The sequence below is a fragment of the Bison bison genome, unplaced genomic scaffold, assembly GCF_000754665.1.
Source record: "Bison bison bison isolate TAMUID 2011002044 unplaced genomic scaffold, Bison_UMD1.0 scf7180017864492, whole genome shotgun sequence".
Classification (NCBI taxonomy): Eukaryota; Metazoa; Chordata; class Mammalia; order Artiodactyla; family Bovidae; genus Bison; species Bison bison.
The window spans coordinates 1,427,978-1,454,480 of record NW_011495051.1 but is presented as its reverse complement, the minus strand read 5'-3'; the positions used below and the strand labels follow the sequence as shown (position 1 = coordinate 1,454,480).

Sequence of the window (26,503 nt, the reverse complement as noted above, 5' to 3'; positions counted from 1 at the left end):
GGGCTCTTCGCGGCGCTAGTCCCGGGTCCTGGGGCGTCGGGCGCGAGCGCCTTGCCGGGAGGCTGGCGGGGTCGCTCTCCGTGGGCGAAGAAAAGCAGACCCTTTTCGCGAAAAGGAGCAGATAAATACCCGCCTGGTTGTGGCCCGGTGTGACGATAGACTGGGGCCCCAGGGATCAGAGGGAAGATCTAGGATACTCCGGAGCCCCCTCTCCCTGAGTGTTCTTTGCACGGCTGGGGAGATTCCTGGCCGCGCAGGTGCTGCTGGATGGGCACAGTCGGTGACGATGAAGCCCTAGGGATCCTAGGAAGTCCCTCGGATGAGCTCAGGGCAGTTGCAGAGTTGGGTCCTGAAGACCTTGGCCTGCTGCTCCTTCCTGCTGCAACCCCCGCCCCCACCCAAGCGCCAGGATCCAGGGGCGATTCCAGTGGGTGCCTCAGTGGTCGGGTCTGAGGCAGCCGTTCCCCAGGAACTGGAGCGATTCCACATTCAACCCAGTGGATGTGTGTTTGGGCCCCAGTCCGGGTATGCCTTCTGCAGGGGTATCGTCTCTGGTGGTCCCTGCAGAGGTCTCTCTGGGCTTGAGCCAGCCAATAACCAACTTCCTAAAGGCTATTATAATCTGTCCCCCTACCCCACTCCCCCCGGGAATAGAGGCCTTTTGGGGATTGTATCTGCGTGTCCCCCAATGTCTAAGGCTGGGTTTGGGTGTGTCTGGGAGGTTGAGCTGTGACAGTGAAGGAAACTGTGTCCTCTTGCCAGCATGTGAGGCCCTGGTCGGTGCTAAGGGGGAGGGAGGAGGGCCCAGGGATGTTGTGGGTAGGGGGTAAATGCTAAATATGTGACTGATAAGGTATTGGTTCTGGGGCTAAATAAGGGATTCAGGACTTATGTAATTAATGCTATAAATATTGTCATCTGAATTTGTATATGTAAATTTTCTCTTTAATCTGAAAATACATTTGTTGGTCTATTTTGGAAACATGCGTAACTAAAGCAGGAACTCTTGGTGTCATAATTTTAGACTTGAATGTTTTATGAGGGGGCTGCGAGTCAGTTCAGTGAGTTTAAATACAGGAGGAGCAGATTCAGAGGTTGGGCAAATCAGAGATTCACCCCAGCCCTGCACTCTAAACGAGAATTTATGTACCCCAGGAGGGCTGGGCCTGAATCCCAGCAGACCTGCTGGTTAGCTGGAGACCAGCATACCTGTGTGTTTGCACATCTCTGCCTGCATGCCTGTGTGCATTTTCTGTGCCCAGCTGACCAGAAAGTTATGTCTGGGTCTTGTCTTTCTGTGGCTAGAGGTTGTTCTAACAGTTGGTCTTGCAGGTGGGAGTGGTATGTAGAGTAACTGGAATCAGACTGCCTGACATGAATCCTAGATTACTACTTGTTGGCTGTGTGATTCTGGGCAAATTGTTTAACCCCTCAGTGTTCTCATCTGTATAATGGGATAAAAATACTACCTCCCTCATAAGATTATAGGAAGGATTTAATGAGAGGGTCCAGATGAGGTACTTAGAACAGTGTCTGGCACATGATGAAGACACAGTAAATGATACATGAGACTTAGTACCCATGTGGATGTGAAGACTGGCCCTCTGTGTAAGAAGGTAGCAGAGAATGAATTTGCTCTGTTCCAGGGCACCCTCCCTAGGGGCTCCCACCACTACCCACCCAGAGATTATCCTCAGAGGCTGAGCTGAGGGGTCTAGCTGCAGTGCCAGGCAATGGGCTGGAAAGGCTCTTTCCCTTAGATTCCTGTGTTTGTAAGGATTTCTGGTATTATCACCTTGGTAATAATGACTGAGGCACAGAGAGGGAACCGACTCAAGTAAGGATGTGCAGCCTGAGTTCAGGATGGATACCTTCCACACCCTTCACACTCTGAGCCATCAGCCTCCTGGGAGGACTTGGACATGGTTGAATTTGGGTGGAGACCTTGGGTTGGGTTTGGCCTGAATCTCGGAGTCTGGACTCCATTCTCCTTTCCTATCTTGTCATCCTGGGAAAATGATTTCTTCCTTTCTCCAGCTGTAAAGTGGAACAACCCTACTGATACTCTTCAAAGCGTTTATGAAGATAATTGCAGTCTGTGACATGTTTGGAGATATGTTTAGCTGTCTTACCAGCTGCAGGGTTGAACTGGGTGTTAAGCAGTAGCCATGAAGTTATAATTTGATTGAGCTGTGGCAGGTTGCACTGTTCCTCAGGCTAGCTTGGTGGTCAGACCAGCTCAGGAGGGCATGGGAATTAACCCAACCTGGAGCTTAGATGAGCGTGTGGAATGATACTTTTTCTTGGGGGCGGGGGAGTCACATTGCATGAAATGTGTGATTTTAGCTCCCTGACCAGAGATCGAACCCACACCCTCTGCATTGGAAGCATAAAGTCCTAACCACTGGACTGCTAAGGAGGTCCCTGGAATGGTACTTTGCGATCAGTATGTGCTGGGTTCCTATTGTCCACAGGCTGAGCGACCTTTACATTTTGACTGGGCCTTGCTCAATCCTAGATCAGCCCTGTGGTTATGATCAAAATCTCCTAGGATGTGCGTGTCTGGGACAGCCCTCTGGGGAGTCTGTTGCCTCTTGTCCTCCTTGGGCAGCCAGATTCCTATCCACTCTTCCTCTGCCTGTCCTCCTTACTGGATCCCAAACTCTCTTTCTGCCCCAGGGGCCATCTCCTGTGCCTCTCCTGTCAGAATCTCATGGGACAGGGTTCAAACTCCATGGTGGGGGTGGCCTGAGGAGGGGCTGGAGAAAATGAAGATCTGAGGGAGAGAGGGAAGAAACGTGTGGCATGGCAGCCTGGAGCCTGGCACTCCTCCCAGCCAGTTACTCCCCCTCACCCCCATCTCCACTTTATCCCCAGCACCATCTGTCACTTCCGTTGTCACCCCTGTAATCTTGACACTTTCCCAAGAAGCAGGCTATCCAGGGAATGCCTATTTTGTCCTCAAGGCAAGAGCTGGTGGGAAGGAATGTAGACAGCAACCCCTTACTCAAGTAGGGGTGTCACAGAGGGTGTCTCCCTGTCCTATAAAAATGGCCAGAGACCTCTTTGCTGAGCTGCTTGGAAGGAGAAGTGAGAACCGAGCAAGGGACATCGGTGCAGCTCTCAGTGCCTGGTGGCGGGGAGGGGCCATACACGAGCACCGCCTGCAGAGCTGAAGCTCCATGCCCTTCCCCGGGAGGCTGGTCCACCCAGCTCTGCCCCCCGCCCCGCCATGGGCATTGTACCATGCTATGGGTGTTCACTTTAGGAAGGTCTGCCCAGGATCCGGATTGGCATGGACCAGAGCAGGGACACTGATGAGAAGGCACTGGTGATCCAAGGGGGCACCTGACAAGGGGTTGACCAGAGTAGGAGCAGAGAGTCTGGTAAGAGGGAGACTGGCCACAGTGCAGGAGAACAAATGGAGGCTGGGAACCCAGGGCCAGATATTTATCAAAAGCTTTGGATGGCACGGAGGGTGCTGGGTGCTTTGTGCCCATCATCTTGATGCCAGCAGCTCGCCTGAGACCTACCCTCAGCCCCCATGGACCCCTTGTGATGACAGAGAGGGTGGAGCCCTCTGAGTTTGGAGCCCAAAGAAGAGCTAGGTGGAGGTATGTATTTGGGGCAATAACCACCACAAAGGTTTCTGTGGCTCTGGTCCAGCTCCCAGAAGGAAGCTGCTGCAGGATGACGGAGCAAAGGGCCTGAGGACTGGCTGGCTTCTGTGTGTCCCCTGCAGCCTCTCCGGTCTTCCTGCCTCTCCGCTGCCAGGTTGATTCTCTCTCAGGATCCCAAGTCCTGGCCCAAGGCACAGGCTTTGCCAAACAACTAGGTATGGAGCTCTGCAGGCAGGAGGGAGACACGTGTGCCTGGGGAAAGGATGCCTCCCAAGGTCGACATGCTCTTATGACAGAGCTGGGGTGTTCTTTACTGGAGCTGTCGGCATCCTCAGGGCTCACGTGAGGAACTGTGGCTGGGAAGAGGTGGTGGACGACAAAGCACGGGGCGTGTGGGCTGTAACATCCATTGCCCCTGATGGCACTGGGGCAAATCAGACATTCTCCTCCTCAGAACACATGGCTTGCAGATGGTTCTTGGTCCTTCTCTTGGAAGCTGCATTAGAAGGACAGAACCAGGGGAGGAAGTAGTACGAGCCTATTTCAGATCACAGGTGCTGGCTTCTTTCTGAAGGCTCTCCTGGGCTTGGGCCACCTGAGGGCTGTGGTTCGAGAGGGGCTGTGGGCCATGGATCCAGGTCCACTCACCAGATCTGGCTGTGGGGCCTGGGTGCGAGTGTGACACTGCCTGGTGCTGGGGTGAGTGGTGCAAGCAACAGAGAAGTATCGCCGTGCTGCCCTGAGCCCCTGCTGGCTCACGTTGGTGCTCATGTAGCTCTCTGCTGCTTCCCAGCACCGGCATCCTGGGGTAGGAGGGGTGTGTGGTCACCTTTGCCGCCCACATTCTTCTTTCCGAAGTTGGGTGGACAAAGGCCACCTCTGTACCACGATGTCTAGACCCCTGTGGTCATCCCTGCTGCAGGGAAGTCCCCAAGTCCCAAGTGGGAAAGTACGAACACCTGGGCTTCCAGTACCTTCTGTGGCCCAGAGTGCCTTCCCCATCTGCTCTGTGGTAGGATGGACCATTCCCTCCCATGGGAATGTATCCCGCACAGCACCACAAAGCCTAGGAGCATTTTTGTGTCCTGGGTCTGGGGAGGGCTGGTTGGGCCCAGAGGCTGATAACTGGGCTCTTGGCTTCTGGAAATCTGATTTTGACATGGGAAGTGTGAAACAAACCATCCCAAATTCCTGAGTGGCAGTCCTGGCTGTCTTTGTGCAGCAAGAGGGAGGAAAGTGCCCTCAGTGAAACAGGGAGCAGGGAGACTGAAGTTTTGGGGTCAGGGCACTGCGTGGCTTTGGACTCCTAGGGATAGTTTTGTTTCCAAAGTCCCTTCACTTCTCAGGGTAGGGGAGAGGATGACTGGCCTTGAGAGAGTGACTGGCAGCCTTCTCCTGGGTCCCAGCTGCCACCTTGCCATTCTTACCTCTTCTGCTACTGTGCTGGCACCAAGAAGGCTGATCCTGGCTTGTGTCTTTTTCTCAGGTTTGTAGCCGCCATAGGAGAGAGACATTTTGGTTCTCTGGTGTCCTCTTAAGTGGGGACAGGTATATCCTGCCTTTGTTCTTCCCTCCTGGTCCAGGGTGGCAGCATTCCCCCCGCCCCGTTCCCACCACCCCTACCCCACGCACATCCCTGTGGTTATTTCCCGTAACCTTTGACCTGGGTTTAGAGGCTCGCTGTGGAATCCTGGGACTAGAGCCTAAGCCTTTCCTGGGAAAATTCTTAGGATTCCTCTCAGACTCAAGGACAGTTGCGCCGTGACCATGCGTTCTGGCCAGAGGCCTCTGCTCTGGCTATTTAAGGCCCAGGCTGCTGAGAGTGGTGAGATCCAAGGGGAGGGTGGTTTGTGCCAGGAACATGGGTGGAGGAGGTTCCCAATGGCACAGTGACTCCTGGGTCCACTGCATGAGGACTCTATAGGGCCTCCTAGAGCTGACTGGTGGCCTCCTGGGGCCCAAGTGCCCAAGCCTTCTCCGGAGAAGGCTTCCTGCCTGCCTGTGGGGTGCTCAGGGTGGCAGGAACCTGAGGGGAAAGAAGAGTCCGAAGTCTGATGCTCTTGGAGAGAACTCTGTGGAAGGCCTGAGGGGCTGTTCTTTGCCTAGGATTTAGGAGCCAAATGCTTGAACGGCGGTGTGTCACCTCTACTGCTACCCCAACAACTAACTTCACTTGGGAGGTTTGTTCTCAAGGGGCTCTTTTCACCCATAGATTCTCTGGCTATGTTGGTTCAGACATCCAGCAGATTTCCATTTCCTTCTGGATAAAAGCCTGTTTCTGTGTGGGCAAGTGCAAGACATGGTTTCCCCCCAAATCCCGCCTCTCTTCTTGGTAAAAGGGGCGGCTTCTTTCGGCTGGTGATTGGGGCTGCTCAGAAGGCTCAGACAGCATTTCCTGGTCAGGAAAAGGACGTCCTATTTATCCACTGGGCTGCATAACAAAATGCCATTCTCCACTTTGTTCTGGGTGACCGGGCATGGAGGAACGCAGTCAGCCTGAGCAGTTATTATTTTGGTTGTTGTCTTTGATGTGCCAAAGAAATGATGACATAGAAGCCCGGAGCCTGGCTCAGGAGCCAGAAGCTTGTTAGTGATTAGAAGGGGGATAAAGGCCCTGTGGAGTTTCCCATTGTGTGTGTAGAGCTCAGAGCTGCCAGCTCTCTATCCTGGAGCTTTGAGTACAGTTGGAGCCCCCTGAACTGGCCCCCTGGGAGCTGGGTGTGTGGAAAGAGTCAGGAGCAGCTAGGTCTGCCTCTCATCAGAGTCCAGGTTAAGTTGGCCAGCCCAAAGGCTCCTCCCACAGAGCAGCCTCCTGTAGGTGTCCTTGCCCCAGGGGTGCACCCTGGGGGTTTTGTCCTTCCAGGTCAGCATCTTGCCAGTCCTGGGGTTGCAGACTGTCAGGCCACGGATCAGGTTCAGCCCTCAGACATGTTGACCTGGGCCCTAATGGTTTTCTCCTTTGACAGTTGTTGCCAACTTTTGAAAACTAGTGCGTTTCACATAAAAATCTGGATTTCTGGATTCTCTTTAAAAATTGGAAGATTTGGCAGCACTAGGTCTACATTCCCACCGTTGGCTGGAGTCGCGGGACCCTAGCCACCATGGACTGAGCCCAGCCTCTGCAGTTCCCCGCTGCTCCTGCCTTTCCCCGAGGGCCCCCGTGGTCCTCCAAGTCACCGGGTCTTTCATCCAGCAGAGAGCGGAGTTGTGGCTGGAAGTGTGGCTTGTGCCGTCACACCATCACCCAGAGATTCTGCCTTCGCCCTCCTGAGCAGTGTGATCTTGGGAAAATTACTTCATCTCTTGGTGCTTCAGTTGTCTCTTTCTATACAGTGGGCATAATATACAGCCTACCTCACAGGGCTGATGTGTGGACGAAGTGAGATTAGAGTCATAGCGGATCAGCAGTTGATAACTGTTCCGTGTGGTGGTTGCCATTTTTGTTACTATCCTTCACCCATTTACACCCCCTGCCAGGCCGCCACAGCCATTTGAGTCTAGACTAAGACTGGGCCCCTAAGGTCAAGGATCTGGTGTCTTCGTCTTTTCATTGGCTGCCATCCACTGACACCCAGTGGATGTGACCAGTGAGCCTGTGTTTTGTGGCTGAATGAATGAGTTGGGAGCATAGTAAGAGTAGGGGGCAGTATAGCTCAGTGTTCTGGAGCATGGGCTTGGCTGCTCTCAGATCCCTACTCTACTCTGATTAGTTCTTTAGCTTAGGTGCACCTCAGTGTCCTTACCTGTACAATGGGCATAATAATAGTGTCTGCCACACAGGGTGGTTAAGGGCTATATAGGAGACTGTAGGTCACTTGGCTTAGCCCACACAGGTGTCCTTGGTGGGGTGTTGGTGTCATCATTTGATGTTCATTCTTTCCTGTGGTTGTAACACCACTTTTCTTCCCTGTCTTTACTCTCCTTGCTTTCTCTCTGTTCCTCTGTGTTCAGAGTTTCACTTTGGGGACTGTAGCAGTCAGGATATTTTCAGTTGCATGTAATAGATAGCCGCATTCAGCTAGCTTAAGCAGTAGAGGGGAGATGTGGCTGGGGTAGAGGGAAAAACTAGGGTGGGGGATGCTGGCTGTCTCTCCTCTGTGATGTGCTTGGCTCTGTAGTCCTCGGTGAGTGGGCTTCAGTCTTAGGCTGACTCCCCTGATGGTTACAGGATGGTCACGAAGGTTCAGTCAGGGTCGCTTGCCCCTGCCTGTACCCATCGTGGGATCATGCTGATTGGCTCAGGACTAGTAGGACCCAGCCCTGGAGCTGGAACTAGGGGCTTCCCTGACAAATTGCAGGTAACCAGTGGGAGATCTGATGTTCCTTCCTGAGCTGTGGTAGCTGTGTCAGAGGGGCTTTGTAGGCTCCTGGCTCCTCCTGGGCTGAGACCCCACGCAAGTCAGCAGACACACCTGGGCAGGCACCTTGGAGAGAGCGGTGCACCTTGGGTCACATGTTGTTGATGCCAAATGTAGGATCAGGGAAGCTGGCATTAGTGGGAGTCACGCCTCAGTAGAGCTGGGAGGTTACACCAGTCTCTCAAGACCAGAGAAAAACACTCTGTCCCCATGAGGCCATTCTCTGTGTGCGCATGTGCGTGAGCTCTGGAGATTGGTGCTCCAGGGGTCCCTGAGGCTCCTGAGCAGCATCAATTGCCCCAGGTCTGTGGCCCCTGGATTGACAGCACAGCTTCGGCTACAGCTTGGGGATGGAGACTGCCTTGTGCTCCACGCACTTCTCCGGAGAGCCCAGCTGCATGAGGAAGGCAGGCAGGGCTCACTGAACACGGGTAGGCAGGCTTGTGTGAGACCCCCGAGTGCTGCTGTTAGAGTCGGGGAGACTCAGGAGTAGGATAGCGTCTGAATCTTTGCAAGGACTCTAACTGGGGAAGTGCGCGTGCGTGTGGCTTCCAGACACAGCCGACTTGGTGGGTTTTGGCGGTAGACTACAGGATGTTGGATTGCATCCTGATTGTGTCACCCTTGGAAGAAGAGGATGAATAAACACATAGCCTTCTCTGCAAGCACAGCACGCCTTAAATTTTGGAGATTCTCAGTCTCGCCCAAAAAGAAAAAAGCTCTAGACTAACAGCTCTGTCCTCCATTTGATCCTCAAGCTGCCATGAGCAGGTGGGACAGAGACGGAATAATGAAGCTCTGTGTAAGGTGGGCAGATGTGCCCGATGCTGTGGCAGTGAAGCCGTGCCCAGCGATTTATAAATGGTAGTGTTGTCTAGCACGTCGGCCATGGTGGTGGGAGGGTGGGAAGAATGGGAACACTGACCTCCCCCAGCCTGCGGCCCACTTTGAGGAGCTCATGGAAGAGGTGAAAGTCACGATGCGTATCAGGACAGCTAATAGTGTGAGGAAATGGGGTCACAGCCAAGTGAAGGGTCTGCAGTAGGAGTACTTAGGGGCTAGGGCAGGGCATGTGCCAGGGAAAAGGCAGTGAGCTCCAGAGCCCAGGGAGGGGGCCGAGTTTGAAAAGTATATCCAGAGATAACCAGCTGTGCAGGAACCGAGCCTGGGAAAAAGGCCTCAGATGATAAAGGGCCTGGAATGCCCTGCTAGGGAGTTTGGACCTGACCCAGCACATCCTATGCTCCATTTACTGGTTTTGCTGCGGCCTCCAGTGAGAGGAAGCTGCCTTTGGGGCCTCTTTGTTGTTATGTTTGCAGCCCTGGGGGGACCTGACTTGATTGGGAAGGTTGTGACTCAGTTCCCTGGGGATAGGGGACTCCAGCTTTGAGAGCAGAGACTCTGTGGAAAGAGGGTCATTGGAGAGAAGAGCTTAGGGGTAACTGACTTGTGGGCTTCCCCAAGGGGCCATGGAGGTCTAGGCTGCCCGTGTGCACACTTGGGAGTCTGTGATGCAGGGGTACTGTGACTGAGCTGGGGAAAGGGCTTGGGGAAGGGCCAGGGGGACTTAGTTAATGAAGAAGAGAGGGTTGGGTTTAAGTGTCGAGGGGCTCTGGTTGGGAGGAAAGAATGGTTGGAGGGTTCAGGCTGAGACAACAGGCTGTGGCTGCAGAGAGACTGAGGGGCCACAGATGCTCCGGAGACCCCTGCGCTGGAGGGCAGGCAGCCGGGTCCCTACTGGCTGGTCCTCAGCCTCCTCTGCCCCCTGGGCCTGCACCCACATAAGGGCTGCCACTGTCCTAATCTGTGCCCCTGGGACTGTCTTCAGCTGGGCCTGTTTCCTCCCCTCTGGAGCTGTGGGCTGGATGGCAGGATAAGACTCAGACCCATCGTCCTGTCCTTGCTCTGTGTGGCTGGCAATCAGGGCAGAAGGGCTAGGGGACAGAGGAGGTGTGTTTCTGCCCTATACAGAGCTGCCTGGGGTCTGCCCTCGACGGGGCCAGTCCCAGGAAGGCTGAGCCTGGGAACCTTCCCTCAGGACAACATTCCACCCTCATTCCCAGGGAAGCAGAGAATCCACACAACTTGGAGCCTGACCTTGACCCTCTGCTTAGGGTCCTGCTGGGTCTTTTTATAGTGCTGTGGGCCAGCTCAGTGACCCTTGCTTGCTCAGGACCTGCTGCCTGCCTCTCTGGGCAGGCCTCCACATTCTCACCCAGAATCCTCTGTCTAAGCAACCAGGACTGGGGCGGGGCTGGGAGGGGGACATGAGCCAGAGCCTGGGAGTCCCTAGAGAGTACCACTGAGGCCCCCAAGACCAGTCCTGAGACCCAGTGGTGGGTCTGAGTGAGTACTGGCCCCTTTAGCAGGGCTCAGTGTGCATTCCCTGCTTGGGTGCATGAGGAGCAAGGGGTGCCCATGGAGGACTGTGAGCCCACCTGAGGGAGAGCCCTCCAGCAGTGTGAGTGTGAGGGGGTCAAGCCAGACCTGCCCTTGTCTGCATCCTACTTTAGCAGGAGAGGGCCACAGGAACGTGCACACCCTCAAATCTTGGCCTTTTGAAATCTTTAAGATCTAGGGAACATCTGGGGCATCCTCCCAAGCAGGCAGGCAGGTGAGCCCTTGGGGTAGCAGCCATGGATCTGGGGCCTTCTGCCAGGTGACACCTCGGGCTCAGGCATCCCTTGCCAGCTCAGCAGATGCAGAGCCCCAGGTGAAAGGGCCTTTCCCAGGCAGAGTCATGGGTCCTGAGGCCCATGGGACTCCCTGTGTGGAAACTTGGCCTGGAGTTGGAGTTCCAGTGCCCTCAACGATGTGTCTGGAGATTTGCTGAGAACTGAGACAAGTTTGAGGGGCGTATTGACTCAGGTTTAGCCTCCCCTCTTCTCAACCCCTCTTCCCCAGTGGGCTCACTGCGTCTCTTCTTTTCTCTTTGCAGAATGCAGAGCCGGAGCCCAGGAGCCTCTCCCTGGGTGGTCATGTGGGTTTCGATAGCCTCCCCGACCAGTTGGTCAGCAAGTCGGTCACTCAGGGCTTCAGCTTCAACATCCTCTGTGTGGGTGAGTGTCATGCCTGGCCAGGGGACAGCCTCCACTGAGGATGGACGAAGCCCTCCTGGGAGATGAGATGCCGCTGTCCTGACTGCCTGATGAGCTGCAAGGGGACCTCCCAGGCAGAGTGACACTTTGAGGGGTCAGGATGAGGCTTTGGGGTGTGTCTCTGCCAGGGTCAAGGACAGAGTTGGAGCCAGGGCCTGACTCAGCTTCCATGAAGAATGGACAGGACTAGGTACCTGAGAGTGCTTTGTACACTGAGAGTATCTGTCACAGTGGTCGGGATCCATGTGTTTGCTTTAAGAACATGTATTGTTGTTCATACCATGTGTCAAGGACACTGTGGTAAACCAGACTGTCTCTCCATTACATTGTCATGTAGTAAGAGCTCCAGTACTCATCTAAACAAATACACCCCCCAACAGGGAGGCGCTGGAAGGTTCTATGTGTCTCAGGCCACAAAAAGTTCTGCCAGACCCTCCACAGGTGCTCTGGGAACCCCTTGGAAAGCAGCCTCTCCTGAACCTCCCCGCCCCAGTTAAAGCTTCGTGGAGTCGAGGCCACCCATGACGTGGGCTGAGCCACTGGTTCTTGTAGACCTCGGCCCTGCTGGCCCCATGGCCTTCCTGGGCCCAGGAGGAATGGCATGCAGAGCAGGTGACCAGGTCCCATTGAGGCCAGAAGAAGCCAGGGTCCATTGGTGTCTCCCAGCTGCCTGGCTCTGCCTCTTCTCACTCCCAGCAGAAACACCTTACACAACCTACATAGCTACGTCTTATGTCCAGGCCAGCCTTTTGGCTCTTCCTTCCACATGTTATTTCTGAGGCCACTAAGAAGGGATGGTTCTTGGGGTTACGGACAGTAAGGGATGGAGTGGGAGGCCTGCTCCTCTCTTGTATGGAGACCAAGGGTGCCTGAGCCCCTCCTGGCCCAGCTAGGAGCCAGGACAGCCCCAGTTCCAGTCTGTGACACCCCTCTGCCCACTCCCCGCTCCCCTAGGGGAGACTGGCATTGGCAAGTCCACACTGATGAACACGCTCTTCAACACGACCTTTGAGACCGAGGAAGCCAGTCACCATGAGGAGTGTGTGCGCCTGCGGCCCCAGACTTACGATCTCCAGGAGAGCAACGTGCAGCTCAAGCTGACCATCGTGGATGCCGTGGGCTTTGGAGATCAGATCAATAAGGATGAGAGGCAAGAGGCAGGACGGGCGGTGTCTTCCCCGTCCCTCCATGTTGGCCGTGGTTCTAACACTCTGCCCTAGCGCTCCGCACTCCTTGCTGCCCCCAGACAAGTGACCAAGCCCGCACTCCATGAGGTCCATGGGAGGGCTGCCTGGAGAATGTCTAAGGTCCTGAGGACCCCATGGGGGACCAGGAGACGGGGTCAGCCACCTGTACCCAGGCAGGAATCCCCAGGCAGAAGCTGTTTGTTCTCACAGAGAGAAGGCTGGTGGGCCGCTTGGCTGGGCTCCGGGCCTGGGGCCGTGGCTCCGCTGTCTGCCTCCCTGTGACGGAGCTGTCTGTAGTTACAGGCCCATCGTCGACTATATCGACGCGCAGTTTGAAAACTATCTGCAGGAGGAGCTGAAGATCCGCCGTTCGCTCTTCGACTACCACGACACGAGGATCCATGTCTGCCTCTACTTCATCACGCCCACGGGGCACTCCCTCAAGTCCCTGGATCTGGTGACCATGAAGAAACTGGACAGCAAGGTGTGGCCCCCTTCCGGTGGATCCTGTGGGCGCCCTGTCCACGGAGGCGGGGTGTGGTCGCTGCCTGTGACTGTCCGCTGCATTCCCTGGGGACTGGGGCTGGGGGCTTGCAGAATTGGCTTGGTTCTCTTGCTATCTTCTCTTGTGTCTGTCCCTGTGCCTCCAGCCGGCCCCCGTTGATCTGACCTCTTCAGAGCTCTGTCCTTGCCTCTGGCCCTGGGCACCTTCCCTCCAGCTAAGATGATTCTTATTCTCAGCCTGGTGGCTCCTTGCATCCTCCCCGTCCCCCTAGAGTTACTTCCCCACCTCGCCCCTGCCCCTCTGCCCCTCTGACCTCTGCTCCCCAGAGCATGCTGATTCTTTGCTCTTTTTCTCTCTCTCAATTCCTAGTTCCTCTGCTCCCTTCACTTCCCTTGCTCTTCCTTCTGTGACTTTCCCTTGGGGTCCTCCTGAGGCCAGCAGAGAGAGGAGAGTTAAGCCCCAGAATTGGAGTAGGCATGAGGAGTGTGTATTTAAAAGGCAACTTCATGTGAATGACAGGAGCGATGAGGGGTTGTGGAGGGTGTGCAACCCCAGGGTCACCTGTCAGCTCTCATGTGACTCTGTTCCCCATCTCAGGAGTTAATTTTCACTGTGAACAATGAGATAACTTTGGCCTGGGAGATACTGAGGTCTTCCTGTGGCTACTGCTAATGGGTCATCTAACTTGTGTAGGGGCACAGCCCCCTGGCTGCCACCCCTGTCAGGCCCCACACTGGCTAAGACCTTCAGAGCACTCTGGGTCAAAGCTGGATATGCCCACAGGACAAATTTGGGGCTGGATGGAGGTTTAGCAGAGCAGGGAGGGGCTGTAAGAAGCACTGCAACCAATTGTCACAACCTGTCAGAATGGTCCCACCTGTCTGGGTTCAGGCTGGGACTCCACTGGGGAGCTTTGGGAGCAGCTCCATCTCTTTGGCTTCCTGCCCCTCTGCCCAGGGGTGTGACCTGAGAAGGGCTATCCACAGTCAGGGAGCAACTCACCCCTGACCCCTCTCCATGGTCCTGGCAGGTGAACATTATTCCCATCATTGCCAAAGCTGACACCATCTCCAAGAGTGAGCTCCACAAGTTCAAGATCAAGATCATGGGTGAGCTGGTCAGCAATGGGGTCCAGATCTACCAGTTTCCCACGGATGATGAGGCTGTTGCCGAGATTAATGCAGTCATGAATGTGAGCACTGGGCAAGGGCCTGAGGGCTCTGGGGTTGGAGGGTTTGGAGCTAGCCCCCGGCCACTGTCTTTTCCCTGGGTTCTAGCCTTAGCTCTCCAGGAAAGATGGCTGGGAACCAGGAGCTGGCCAGTCCTGAATCCTCCGGACAGGGTATGGGAAGAATCGGGTATTGGGCTGGTCCTGGAACTTCCCCAGGTTTAAGTACCCCAAGGTATGAACTCAAGGCAGGGACCTGAAACCTGCAGGATTGAGCAGGCAGGATGCCCGGACTTGGGAACCTAGAAGAGAGGCCCAAAGGTCTTTTCAGGGAGCTTCTACCCCTGGGGAGCCCATGGACTGAAAGAATACCCTATAACAAGAGGAACAGGGTTGTGGGTTCAGCCCACTCCCTTGTTTGGAGGTCCCAGGATAATTCTCTAAAGGAGAGCCCCAAAGTGAGCATCTGGCCCCACCTTGTTCGGGTCTGGGCAACCCCTCCCTGGGGCCCAGGGGCAGCGAGGGTGGGTCTGTCCACTAGCCCATGTCTGCACAGTGCTCACATACACCTGGGCCCCTTTCCAGGCTCACCTGCCCTTTGCCGTGGTGGGCAGCACCGAGGAGGTGAAGGTGGGGAACAAACTGGTGCGAGCGCGGCAGTACCCTTGGGGCGTGGTGCAGGGTGAGTGTGGCGGTGAGAGCACAGCCCTGGTTGGGAGCCTGGACTCAGTCCCCTGTCCTGTGTCCTCCCCATGACCATCTGCTGCCTGTCTTCCCTCTGGGGTCGGCCTCTCACACCCCACCGCTGTCCTGCACCCTGTCCCCTCTGTGCTGGTGGCCGGGTCCCTGTCTGATGCCCACGTGCTCTCCACTTCCAGTGGAGAACGAGAATCACTGCGACTTCGTGAAGCTCCGGGAGATGTTGATCCGGGTGAACATGGAGGACCTCCGCGAGCAGACACACAGTCGGCACTATGAGCTCTACCGGCGCTGCAAACTGGAGGAGATGGGCTTCCAGGACAGTGATGGTGACAGCCAGCCTTTCAGGTGACAGCCTGTCTTCCCAGCCACAACCAGACTTGACTTGTGAGCCAGGTGGGGAGAGAGGCTGCTGGGACAGTAGCATCCTCCCCTGACCCCATGTGTCCACGTGATTCCAGCCCTCTGGCTCTGGCCAGCCCCATCCCACCATGATCCCCTCTTTGGCCTCTTCTCTCTGGGTCTCCACAGCCTCCAGGAAACATACGAGGCCAAGAGGAAGGAGTTCCTGAGTGAGCTCCAGAGGAAGGAGGAAGAGATGAGGCAGATGTTTGTCAACAAAGTGAAGGAGACAGAGCTGGAGTTGAAGGAGAAGGAGAGAGAGGTGTGTGCTGGGCTCGGGGTGTGTGTGTGTGGCAAGGCCAGGCCAGAGAGGGCCCACGCTCCTCCGGGGCCCACACAGAGCCGGCTTCCCCACCTTCTGCTCCCAGCTCCACGAGAAGTTCGAGCATCTCAAGCGGCTGCACCAGGAGGAGAAGCGCAAGGTGGAGGAGAAGCGCCGGGAACTGGAGGAGGAGACCAACGCCTTCAATCGCAGAAAGGCAGCAGTGGAGGCCCTGCAGTCTCAGGCCCTGCACGCCACCTCGCAGCAGCCTCTGAGGAAGGACAAGGACAAGAAGAAGTAGGTGGTGGGCTCCCTGCCCCGCGCTGGCTGGCTCGCTCTCGCTCTTACTCATTCTCGCTGGCTCGCCATTTTGCTGTCTCCTTTCACTCGCTCTCCACCTCATTCTTGCTCACCTTTCTTCTTTCAGTGGTGATCTTCACATCCTCAGGCATCAAGCGTTCATGCCCACTCTTGTGTTTGTGCACGAGTGGCTCCTCTCCCCACTCTTCTACCCCACACCCTGTTTTTTTCTCTATCTCTTTTTCTCTTTCTCCTGCAGACCCCTCAAGAGCTGGGTGGAGAAGGCTGGGCCACACAGGCAGGGAGTGGCCCCTAAGAGGGTCCTAGGGTCTCAGGGAAGGTCCTTCAGGCCAGGAGATGGTCAGGGCTTGGGAATGTCAGCCTTTTCAAACAGATTCCAAATGCTCCTGTGGTTTCTGCTTGGACAGCTGTGGTGCCTCCCCCTCAGTCCTGAGACTGTGGACGTGGGGCCCGTTTTGGCAGGTGGGTGGTAACTGAGGGCAGTGGAGACCTCAGCCCAGCCAGCACTGATCCCCGGACACCGTGGTTACGACCTGCTGAAGGAAGGACAGCAGCTCCCTGGAGGGGCTGTGTGAGTCCTACCGAAGAGAGGAGCTGCTCCTCAAGCAGAGGCTGGAGCTGTCCTCCGAGCGTAGCTTTAGAGGAGAGAGAGTGATGGGAGAGGGGAGGAGATGGAGTGATGGGGGAGAGCAGGAGGCTTTTCCCAGCCTCCAGGAGTGCAGTCAACTTTGGCAAGGTGGGGGCCGCTCTAAGCCTCTTCTCCTTGGCATAGCCTGATTCCATGCGCACAGCTGGATCCCAGATGCTCTGGGTAGGGGTGGGGAGTGCCTCCTTTCTCTGCCCCACTTCATTCAGTGTCCCCCAGAGCATCTCTCCATGGGGATCCTGTCTGCCCCGGCTTCTCCCTGCCCCTGGTCTGTGTCTGGTACCTTCTTTCTCTTGCCAGCCTGGAAACTAAGCAGGTATACTCACCTTGGCCCTCATTCTTATTCTCTTGGAATTCCAGTTCCTTCTTGAATGTTTGGGAACATGTGTGTTCAGGCTGTTCCTTCCTTGGTGGCAGTGGAGCCTTGTGGTTAGGGCCATGCAGTGCATAGCTGTGGCCCTGGGGTGCTGCCTGTGGCACTGGCCCTCCCCCTGCCCCCAGGATTGCGTTCCCTAATGCTGCACACATGCATGACACATGTACACTGTCTCACTCTTGCCCCATCACATACACAGATCCAGACACATCTCCACTAACACACACAGTCTCCAAGACACACAGGCACAGAGGCACAGACACATCAAAGTTTAAAAAGCTTCTCCCTGGGGAAGACCAGGGGACAGAACCAGGCATTTAGGAACTGGATGCCAGTTCTCATTCCTGAGGCCTGTCTCCTGCTTTGGGACAGACCCTGCAGTCTCTCCCACCTGCTGACTGGCCCCCCTTCCCTCACCCCCACCCACACCAGCCGTTGGCCCTGCTGCAGCAGATAAGCCCCTGCTGGTCCCCAGCCCCACACTCCTCTCAACTGTGCACGTTTCCCTTCTGCTTTGCATTTACTTCCGGCCCTGTCTAGATGTTGGTGAGCTTGGTGAGCACGCAGGCTCTGTGAATTGCAACCCATGTGGATTTTGAGCTGGTAGCTCAGAAATCTGGTTTCTCCTGGGAAGCGGTATGCTATCCATGACCCAGTGCTGGCTCCCAAAGAGACTTTGCCTTGCTCCCTGCCAGCTTAGCCCAGGCCATCTTGTTTTCTTATTATTTTTTTTCTTTTTCTTAAAAAAAAATAAAGGCAGGCAGAGTCCCCTAGGAAGTAAGCTATGAAGAAGCCACTCAAAAGCAGCTCCAGGACCTGTGGCCAGGTCAAGGTGTTGAGGGCCAGTGGGGGTGGGGTGCAGGCTGGCTGCAGGGGCACCAGGCCAACTCAGGGTGGGGCTCATCACTGATGTCAGATCTCCCTGCTTTTTTTCGTGTGATGTGGGCCTGGAGAACAGGTCTTTTCTGTTTGCTGGACATTCCAGAAAGCTTCAGTCAGTTTGGCCTCTGGGAGAGAGCCCTCTCCTCCCATGCTGGCCTTGCAGAGGCCAGGAGTGGGGTGGGTGGGCTGGCTGGGAGCACCCCTTCCCTTTGCCCTGGTCGGGACGGGTCAGGAGTACATTTGGAGGGGGGATGTTGTTTTGCGATCATTTAGTTGAATGGCTTTGATTGATTGTACTTATTCTTCAAATTTTAATTCATTTTTACAAAATTATTTCCCAATCAGATCTTGACCCCTCAGCCTGGGATGCCATAAGCTGAAGTGAATTCTCTGCTTTGCTCGTCACAAGTGCCAAACTGACTGTCCTTTCCCAGTGTTCATCTTGCTGTCTTTTGCTTCTGTTTGATTTGGTCGTCTGTGTATCTTTTAATGTGTCTGTTTTTGTTCTGTTTGTTTTATTTTTATTTTTCAGTTAACGCACGCACAGACTTACATGTCAAGAGCGGACTTTAGACTTTCATGTGTTAAGTTGCTTGAGTTACACCTTGTGACCCTTCTCCCATATCATGGTGTGAGGACGGACTGGGAGCCGGTACAGACTCCAGTGTTTACAGCCCTGCTTTGTCCCCTACCCCTGTGCCCCAGGCTGCCCAGGCCTGGCGGGCCACCCTCTCTATGCAAACTTGTTAAAGCCATGAATGCTGGAATCCAAAACTGATGAGGTTTATTTTTTTCAGAGCCAGTGGCTGGTCTTCCATTTACAGTGTCACTATTCCTTGACGGAGCAGTTTTGTGCCGCTCTAGCAGAGGCCCCAGCCGGCGATGCTCGGCCTAATTGTTCAGCGTCAAGATGGCAACTCATGCAGCGCCCTAGGTGTGGCCACGTGGCGTGGTATGCGTGCTGCAGAACTCCGCCCACTCCCCTTCCTTTTAATTTTTCTAACCTAGAGCTTAATTTCAATAATAACTTTTAAAGCACTTCTAAATTTTTATTTTGGCACGAGCGTAAAGACAAATAATACCCCCTCCCGTTATTTTCGTAAGTAACACAGATGCCCTGGTTTTTAAAGACTAAAAATATCTCTAAACCTTTCTTCTGTATAAAGTCTCCCCATAAAGTATAGGGAGAGGCGGGTAATAAACGTCCTGTAATGACAGTGTTTGGGATTTCTTTACGAATGAAAGTGGATCATGAAAAAGGCCACGTTCAGCGTTGTTACTGTGAATGTAAATGGAACAGCAGCCCGAAGCCGTTATCTCTGTGCTCCACACCCCAGGTGCTACCTGTGAACAGGGACCAGCCCCATGAGTGCGTGTTAAGTGTTTGACTGTTAACTAAGACCGCCAGCACCCCACCCCATGCCCACCCCCGCATATTCCAAATGCAAAGAGTGTTCAGCGGGAACAGGTTTCTCTCTGGGTCGTCCTTTCCTTTTTCCTGGCTGAGTTGTAGGGAAAAGGATGAAGGTGCCTGTTGTATGTGAACAATTAAGAAAAAAACTACCAGCAGAGGAGCTTTTTCCCCTTCAGCTGCATTCTTAAAGAGAACCTTCTAAGAAAGTACAGCATTCTTCTGTGTTCCTGTTGGTTGGCAAGCCACTGAGACCATCAGGGTCGAAAGCATGGCCTGATAACATGGGACATAAAAAATAAATAGATGAAAGGAAGGATTCCACTTAATGTTGATGAAGCACTGTGCTGGGCACAGGCTACCCAGAGTCCTGCACAGCTCTGCCCTCAAGGAGCTCACAGTCTAGTGCACTCCCTAGTTGGAAGCCTTAGGAAGCTGTGCTAATACATTGTTGGACTGGCGGTTTGTGTTTTTATGTCCTTCATTTTCTTTCCCATCATCGTTTCCCTCTTCCTGCCTTGGCTTGCTTTACTGATTTCCAAGGCTAGGTTCTGGTTCCCTCTTGACCTTCTCAGATCATGTTCCATTCAGAGAGGGGTGGAGGGTGAGCTGTATGTATCCACTGAGGTATGACCAGGAAAAGGTGGTCTTTTTCGCTTCACCTGGAGCAGAGCAGGTTTTGTTGAGACTCAAAGTGAAAATTCTCCAAAGTTATGCCATGACCACGGGTGAATACAGATTTTTGAAGGGCTCAAACTACTTGAGAAGCCTTCTTAAGAGAACATGAGTATAAAATCAGGTACAGGGCCTTGGAAGAGGCCCTGAGAATTAAGTTTCATTAGCTTTAGAGTAAACCCACTTGTGGTTGAAACTGGTAACTGATGCTTCACTGTGGGTATCTAAAAAGGTAAATCAGCATATCTAAGGCAGATGTGGACTGCAAGTGGCTTAACTCTAGGGTCATTATATGTCTGAAAGTGTATTCAGTTGGATGGAAGTAAGACCTTTACGCTAGCCTGGGTCAGCTAGTGTATTTCTGAAGATGAGGCTCAATGACCCAGCAGGCTCAGTTATGTAAGAAATGAGGACTCCTGGCCAATCGGGACTCTTACAGCGGGCAGATCCTGCTGCCCATCCACCCCCATCTGAGTGTGGGCTGCACCCAGGGCATACTTGGGTGGCCAGAATTGTGGCTGGCTACCTGCCTGCAGGCCCCAGGCTTCCAAGAATCTCGGGGGAGACCTGTCCTTGTTACATTTTCTGGGGTCTGGGCTGCCTCGGCAGCACCCTTTGACTTTAGTGAGCCTCACTGCACTTTTCTCTCATGCTGTTTGTGTTTAGAATTTTGTCATTTTTAGCTGAGACCAAATTAATCTTTGGTGCACAAGGTGAGCTTAAAAGCTTACCATTCATTGTTTAACAAGCTACCCGCCTCATGGAATGTGACCCCTGTCTGCAGGATCTGACTTCCCCCTCATTTTCTGTCTCCGTATCATCTGTTGGCATTGTTAGGGCTGTCAGTGGGATCGCTGGCATTTACTATCGTGTCTTTCATGAACCAAGTTGATTTTGGGGTAGAATCACCATATAATTTATTGCCCAAGCTGAGACTTTTGAGAGTGAAAGGAGATTTTGTTAATAATGACGCCAAGTCGACAAGCATAAGCCATGATTGTCTCAGGCAAACTGGGAGGTATGGTCACCCCAATTATGGGGAACCTGAGTCTAGGTGGTCTTTGCTTGTGCAGACCAACTCCATATATGTTGTGTATGTCTTTGTGTGGGTTCCCTGTTAAGTGGGGCTCCTGTTACTGGATAAGAGGCCCAAGGGAAGTGTGGCTTGCTAGTCTGTTACGTTAACATGCTTCTCTAAAACTGCTTCACTTGTTAATTCATTTATTCCTTCATTCATTGACTGTTTTTGTTCCTTTCCATTCACTTTGTACTCATTTTTTTCATTAAATTTTGCATTTATTTTGAGTTTTTGTGGTGTCTTTTTTGGGCAGTGGCTTTTCTGATTTAATGTTTCCTCTATTAATCTGCTACAGCTGTGGTAAAATACAGCTTGTTTTTTCCATGAACTTTGTGGGGTTGATCAGCTTCTATAGGAGTTGTGTTTTAATAGTGAATCCTGCCACGGGCATCTGTGAACGGCTCTTGAATGAGTGTGGGATGGAGGCAAGATAGGAAAGAGAAGTTGCAGCCTGTGGTCAAAGGATCTTTATCAGGCAAGACACGAGAGAAGGCAGACCCTGCCCTTGAAAAGTTTACATCCTTGTGGAGGAGGCTTGACATAGGACAACTAACATTTGAGTTCTTACTGTGTGCTAGTCATTGTTCTAAAGTGCATTACATGTATTAATTCCGCTAATCTTCACAATAATCCTATGATTAGGTACCATTCTCTCCTTTTTATAGGCAAGGCACGAGAGGTACCCAAGGTCACACAGCTCATAACTGGAGGAATTGAGGTTTAAATATTGCTATCCTGTACCCTTATTCCTGTTCAGTTTGACAGTGTAGGTTGGTGGACCTAAGAAGGTTTTGCTGAGGTGGGATGTTGTAGGAAGTAGGCAAATATTTGTTGAGGAAGGGTTGGCAATCTCCAGGGCCCATTTGTGGAGGAGCTTTCTGTGTTGGACACTAGGCTAATCTCTGGGGAGACCAAAATGAGGAGATGGAGGACTAGGCCCAGCAGGGAGACTGGCATGCTGGCCTCCCCAGGGAAGGTACAGCACAACTCTGCCCCTGGGCAGGCAGGTGCAGGGAGGCAGTCTTCACCAAGCTCTGGAGGACCAAGACTTTCCAGGAAGCCAGGGGAAATAGGGCCACCTTGGTGGAAGGAACTTGGCTCACCCAAATGAGGTAATATTTGGACAAGTTTAAGATGTGTCTGTGCTACTCATCTACTGTGTTCTTCTCTTAGCCCATCTGCCTCTGAGCCCTGTCCCATCTCTGTTTTCAGCAGTCACAGCCCAATCTCTGCCCTATGTAAATGGTGACAAATGGAAGGTGGATCACATCCTTATTTCTCCCACCACAGTGAACCCCAGTCTCTAATCTGAAGTGGGAGAGAAATTCCTAACTGCAGGGAAAAAATGTTAGAGGAGAGTAAGATAGAACTTAGGGCTCCAAGGCAAGCTTGAACAACATAAAAACTTAAAAACCGCTCACAAGTGGTACTTAGGCAATATGAAAGTTTGCTTCCCCAGAAAAGGGAATACTATTTACAGAAAGATGAAGCAACAAGGCTGTCCCTTACCCCCATATTGTGGCTCACAGGTCTACCTTCTTCTTTTCCCAAGAGATGGAGAGTTGGTTTAGCTCTGGGGAATGAAACTTACATCTAGAGCTAGGTTCGGGGGGTGGGGTCCAGGTAATTCCTACCTGTTTTCTGAAGTCAAAAATAGCCTGAGTTGGCGTGGGCCCTCAGGCTTAGCCTCTGTTCCACCAATGACAGTGCTGCTCACAGTGGAAGGAAGGAGGCAGAGGAAGCTGAGGCCACGAGCAGCAGGCTGCCCCCCAGCACGTTCATTTGTGCTGGGCTGCTGCTGCTACTGCTAAGTCGCTTCAGTCTTGTCCCACTCTGTGCGACCCCATCGACGGCAGCCCATGAGGCTGCCCCGTCCCTGGGATTCTCCAGGCAAGAACACTGGAGTGGGTTGCCATTTCTTTCTCCAATGCATGAAAGTGAAAGTGAAGTCACTCAGTCGTGTCCGACTCTTAGCGACCCCATGGACTGCGGCCCACCAGGCTCCTCCATCCATGGGATTTTCCAGGCAAGAGTACTGGAGTGGGGTGCCATTGCCTTCTCCATGTGCTGGGCTAGGGGACAGTTACTGATAGGGTTTGAGAGACTGCATTTCACGTGTGTTTGACTCTATCAAATCTCAATGCACGGTATCTAATACATGTAAAATAAGACACAGAAAGGACTGAAAGGAAGTGTATTTCAACAAAAGCTCCAACAAGCAAATTTGTCTTAACAAAAGGCAGAGATTTGTGCTGACTACAGTACAGACACTAATACGGTATAGCTAGTATTGCACCTAGCAGCAGATCACCTTCCCCTCGGCTTCGCACATTTACAGAAAACTGTTCACTGCGGAAGGACTTCACAGATGACCTCTAAATGTGTGGCTCAGTCATTTGCATCCCCAGCACTACCTCCACAGTCCCAGCTGGCATCACTGTCAGCTGGACTCCACTGCCTAGAGAATGGCTCCATAGTGTCACTGCTTCCCAGGGGCAGCTGGCTTCTCCCTCACAGCCATGCTAGTGGTCCCTCCCTCCTCCCTGCAGTAGTGGGAGCTCAGCCTCAGGACCCGCTCATCTCAACCAAAACTTGGGGAGTGCGGCTTCCCAACACAAGGATCACCTCGAAGTATCATTTTCTAAACACAAAAATTCCTCTAGTTAAGCCTGTAAACTAAGAGTAACCAAGCAGAAATATGCCTAAAGCTTGATTTGGTTACTGTATATGAAATAAAGCACTTTATGAATCGAGTTCTTACAAAGAAAAGACTTAGATGCTGGGCGAGTCAGGGTAAATCCCGTTTCTGCAAAGGCGGGCAGAGTACTTGGGACTTGAAGCCTGCACATGCTCTTGGTACAGGCCTGGGAAGCTGGAAAGACGCGGCCAGTTCTGGCAGGTGGAGCAGCAGAAACTTGTCTGTCAGCACCAGCCTGGCCCTTCTGCCCTGAGCAAGGCCTGCCTCTGACCTCATCGTCCAGCTGTCTTATAGGCTGCTACAGCCCTTGATGAGGAAGAAAAAGCAAGCTGCACTATGAGCATTTATTCCCTCCCCCTGGTTTCGGGCCCAGGGTTGTGAGAGAGGCAGGAGTCTGAGTTTGATTTATCAGACTACCTTTCCCTTTAGGGACCCTGACCTGTCTTTTTGCCCCCTTGTTTTTTCCTGAAGAATCAGGAGTGTTTTCTCAGTTGCTGTTTCAAGGCCTTCTTGCTTTCTTGTTACAGGACCCATAAAGCCTAGAATATAGAGGAGTCCAAGTCCAGATTTGGCATTATGCTGTAAAGGGTTCTGGGGTAGGGCACAGATGCTGGCAGGTGAGCCAGAAAGTGGCTGTTCAGGAGGATGACTAAAGGCTTGCCAGTTGCTCCTTTACAAGTTCTTTGCAGCGGTTCCACTGCCTAATACCAACCTGTAATTAAAACGGAGCGGTCATCCTTGAGGCAGAACCATTTTACATTCTAAACAATGAGTAACTGAGTGCCAGAATGTCAGCATGGAGCAATTCCAGGAAGTTCCAATCACCCAACTTGAGAACATTAACCCCACAGTCTCAGGGACACCCATCTTCAACCTCAGTAAAAACTGTCATTTTTCTAACTGCATTCCATCTTATGCTGTCCATCCTGAGTGATTCTGACCTCCCCATACCTACCTCATAGTACCCTGGTGCCTGGTGCCATATAAAGGGTAAAGGGTCTGAAATTTACACTCCCCAGTGTTAAGCTCAGCATTGTTTTCTCCTGAGCTCAACATGTCCCCACATCCTCTTGACTACCAGGGCTGCCACTGAGATACAGCTTCACTCAGTGTCAGAGAAGCCCATTGTGGTGAAGGGAACCTAATACTCAAGTCCAGAGGATTTGCCATGTGTGGAAAGCCTAGCCCTTAGGAAGACTCTTCAGAGTCATCACAGCCAGAGTATCTCCTGGAGCCCACAAGGGCCGAGAAGGGGCCACAGGTACTCTTTTGGGGGCAGAGTGCATCAGCTGAAGGGGCAAAACTGAGAGCCTGGTGTGGGGCAAAGTTGATGTCTACCTGTGCTTTCTTTAGCAGATCAGATATAGGAGTACAGCAGTCGGGCATGAGCCTCTCCAGCTCTAAGGTGATGATGACCAAGGCCAGTGTGGAGCCCTTGAACTGCAGCAGCTGGTGGCCCGCCATACAGTGCTGCAGCTGCCTGGTCAGGGACGCGACGTGGAGGGAAGGATTCCTCTGAGGCATCAGCTCCTTCACGTGGGGCCAGCCCAGGACCACCAGGGCGTGGAACTGGAGACCGTGGTTTTTATGTTAGAACAGAAAACCCCATACTTTTCATAGATCAAAGACCAAAAGTGCAAAAAACAATTTAAATTTTCATCAGGGAACATTAAATATTGCCCAACCCTTTTCGTTCCCATCCATGGCCCCAGAAGGGGATTGAGGCTTAATACCCACTGTGCGGCCAAGCTAAGCTTCAACCCTGGTGAGAAAAAGACAGTCTGCTTTGTGACATGGTCATTAAGAGCCTAAAGTACCCACTTGACAGTGTTTCAGTTCTGAAAAACAGAAGCATACAGTTCAAGATTAAGGTAGCAGAGAAGTTACTTGTATGTGCTCGACATGAGAAGAAATGCTGCCGCTTGGCCACAGTGGTCAGTTTTTATAATGGTACAGCCCTTCGTGATTTAATCGTCACACTTCATAACAGACCAAAACCCCATGACATTTCCATATTACATAATTTTGCCTTACTAACAGAATCCTATCTTTAAGGATGACCATCATTCTCTAACTAAAACAAATACAAACTAACATGACATTTTTAAGTGCCAGATCAATATGGTCTAAAGCCTCAGTAAGGACTGTGTGTAGGTGAATAAAAGACAGCTAAGTGAATGTGTGTAAAGTGCAGCAAAAGCAGACAGATTTTTATGTACAGTATTCATAGAATGGAAAGTTAAATATTTTTGCAGTGTGTATTTAAAAGAGAAGCTCACCATAATAGTGCCGTCTAAATATCTTTGTAAAGTTAATGTCCTTTAGAAGCGGGAGTCTGGCGGAACCGTGTTGGATGTAAGATAATATTTCACTTTGCCGTTATGTCGTGAGCCTTGTGGGTCACGTCACTGTGCTGCATGTGTAAGGACGTGTGCTTTGCCGTCCTATATTGTGAACAGCTGTTCCAAAGGCACAATGAGTCCAGGGTAGGCTCTGGAAGTTCCTCGTACTTACTATGGACAGAAAGTCCAGCGGTGTCCCGATGTAGAGGTCCCAGTGCAGTTTGTCCAAAATAGCCAGCTCCATCCTGAGGAGCTCATTCGGGGAATAGCCAGAGCCATAATGCTTTATGAAGTCTTTTATGTGTGGAATTAACTGTAAAAAGAAAATAAAAGAGGCCAAAGCCCTACACTCTGTCACAGTAGCTTTTGTTTTCTTATCGCTGGGGACTGGGCATCCGTGACCCTAGTAGAGCTGTCTTCCAGTGACCCACCACAGAAAACGCTTCTGAAAGAAAAACCAAACCAGATCTTGGCTATCTGTCAAGTCCCCAGGTAGTCGTGACAGTGCGTAGTAAATGTCACATGGTCATCTGCTGCCAGCAAGTCTTGATCCCCAACTGCACTGCAACGCCTACCCAAAGGTGCTTTGGAGGCTGGGACTGTGCCGTCTCCTACATTCACCTGTAGGAACTCACTCAAAGCTTTCCAGCTGTGGACTCTACCCATTCCTGGTCCTGATCACTACCATGATTGTTAGTCATAGAGAGAAGTAGGCCTTTGAGCTTCCTGGTCTGCATCAGACAGACTCACTGATAAAACCTCCCAGAACCAGGTA

At 52.7% G+C, this 26,503-nt stretch overlaps 1 protein-coding gene and 1 long non-coding RNA gene across 8 annotated transcripts in view; one reads left to right on the top strand and one right to left on the bottom strand.

The window, feature by feature from the left end:
- Positions 1 to 26,075, top strand: part of SEPT8 (septin 8) — a 27,025-nt gene extending 950 nt beyond the window's left edge. The window contains exons 1-10 of one of the 7 annotated variants that reach the window (XM_010863612.1): positions 5,426 to 5,445; positions 10,917 to 11,037; positions 12,031 to 12,226; positions 12,561 to 12,747; positions 13,799 to 13,960; positions 14,522 to 14,618; positions 14,815 to 14,983; positions 15,167 to 15,299; positions 15,406 to 15,596; positions 24,740 to 26,075. In XM_010863612.1, coding sequence (XP_010861914.1) covers positions 12,060 to 12,226; positions 12,561 to 12,747; positions 13,799 to 13,960; positions 14,522 to 14,618; positions 14,815 to 14,983; positions 15,167 to 15,299; positions 15,406 to 15,596; positions 24,740 to 24,905 — 1,272 coding nt within the window. In that variant the 5' untranslated portion in view covers positions 5,426 to 5,445; positions 10,917 to 11,037; positions 12,031 to 12,059 and the 3' untranslated portion in view covers positions 24,906 to 26,075. Of the gene's footprint in view, positions 1 to 5,425; positions 5,446 to 10,916; positions 11,038 to 12,030; positions 12,227 to 12,560; positions 12,748 to 13,798; positions 13,961 to 14,521; positions 14,619 to 14,814; positions 14,984 to 15,166; positions 15,300 to 15,405; positions 15,597 to 18,056; positions 20,916 to 24,739 lie in introns of those variants that run through there. The other 6 variants (XM_010863608.1, XM_010863606.1, XM_010863605.1 and 3 more) reach the window with 6 other exon arrangements.
- LOC105005569 lies at positions 22,694 to 25,024 on the bottom strand. Its single transcript, XR_827330.1, has 2 exons — positions 24,725 to 25,024; positions 22,694 to 24,098 (listed from the first exon to the last, which is right to left on the bottom strand). It is a non-coding gene; the product is annotated as an uncharacterized LOC105005569 (long non-coding RNA).
- Positions 26,076 to 26,503: the final 428 nt, after the last annotated feature.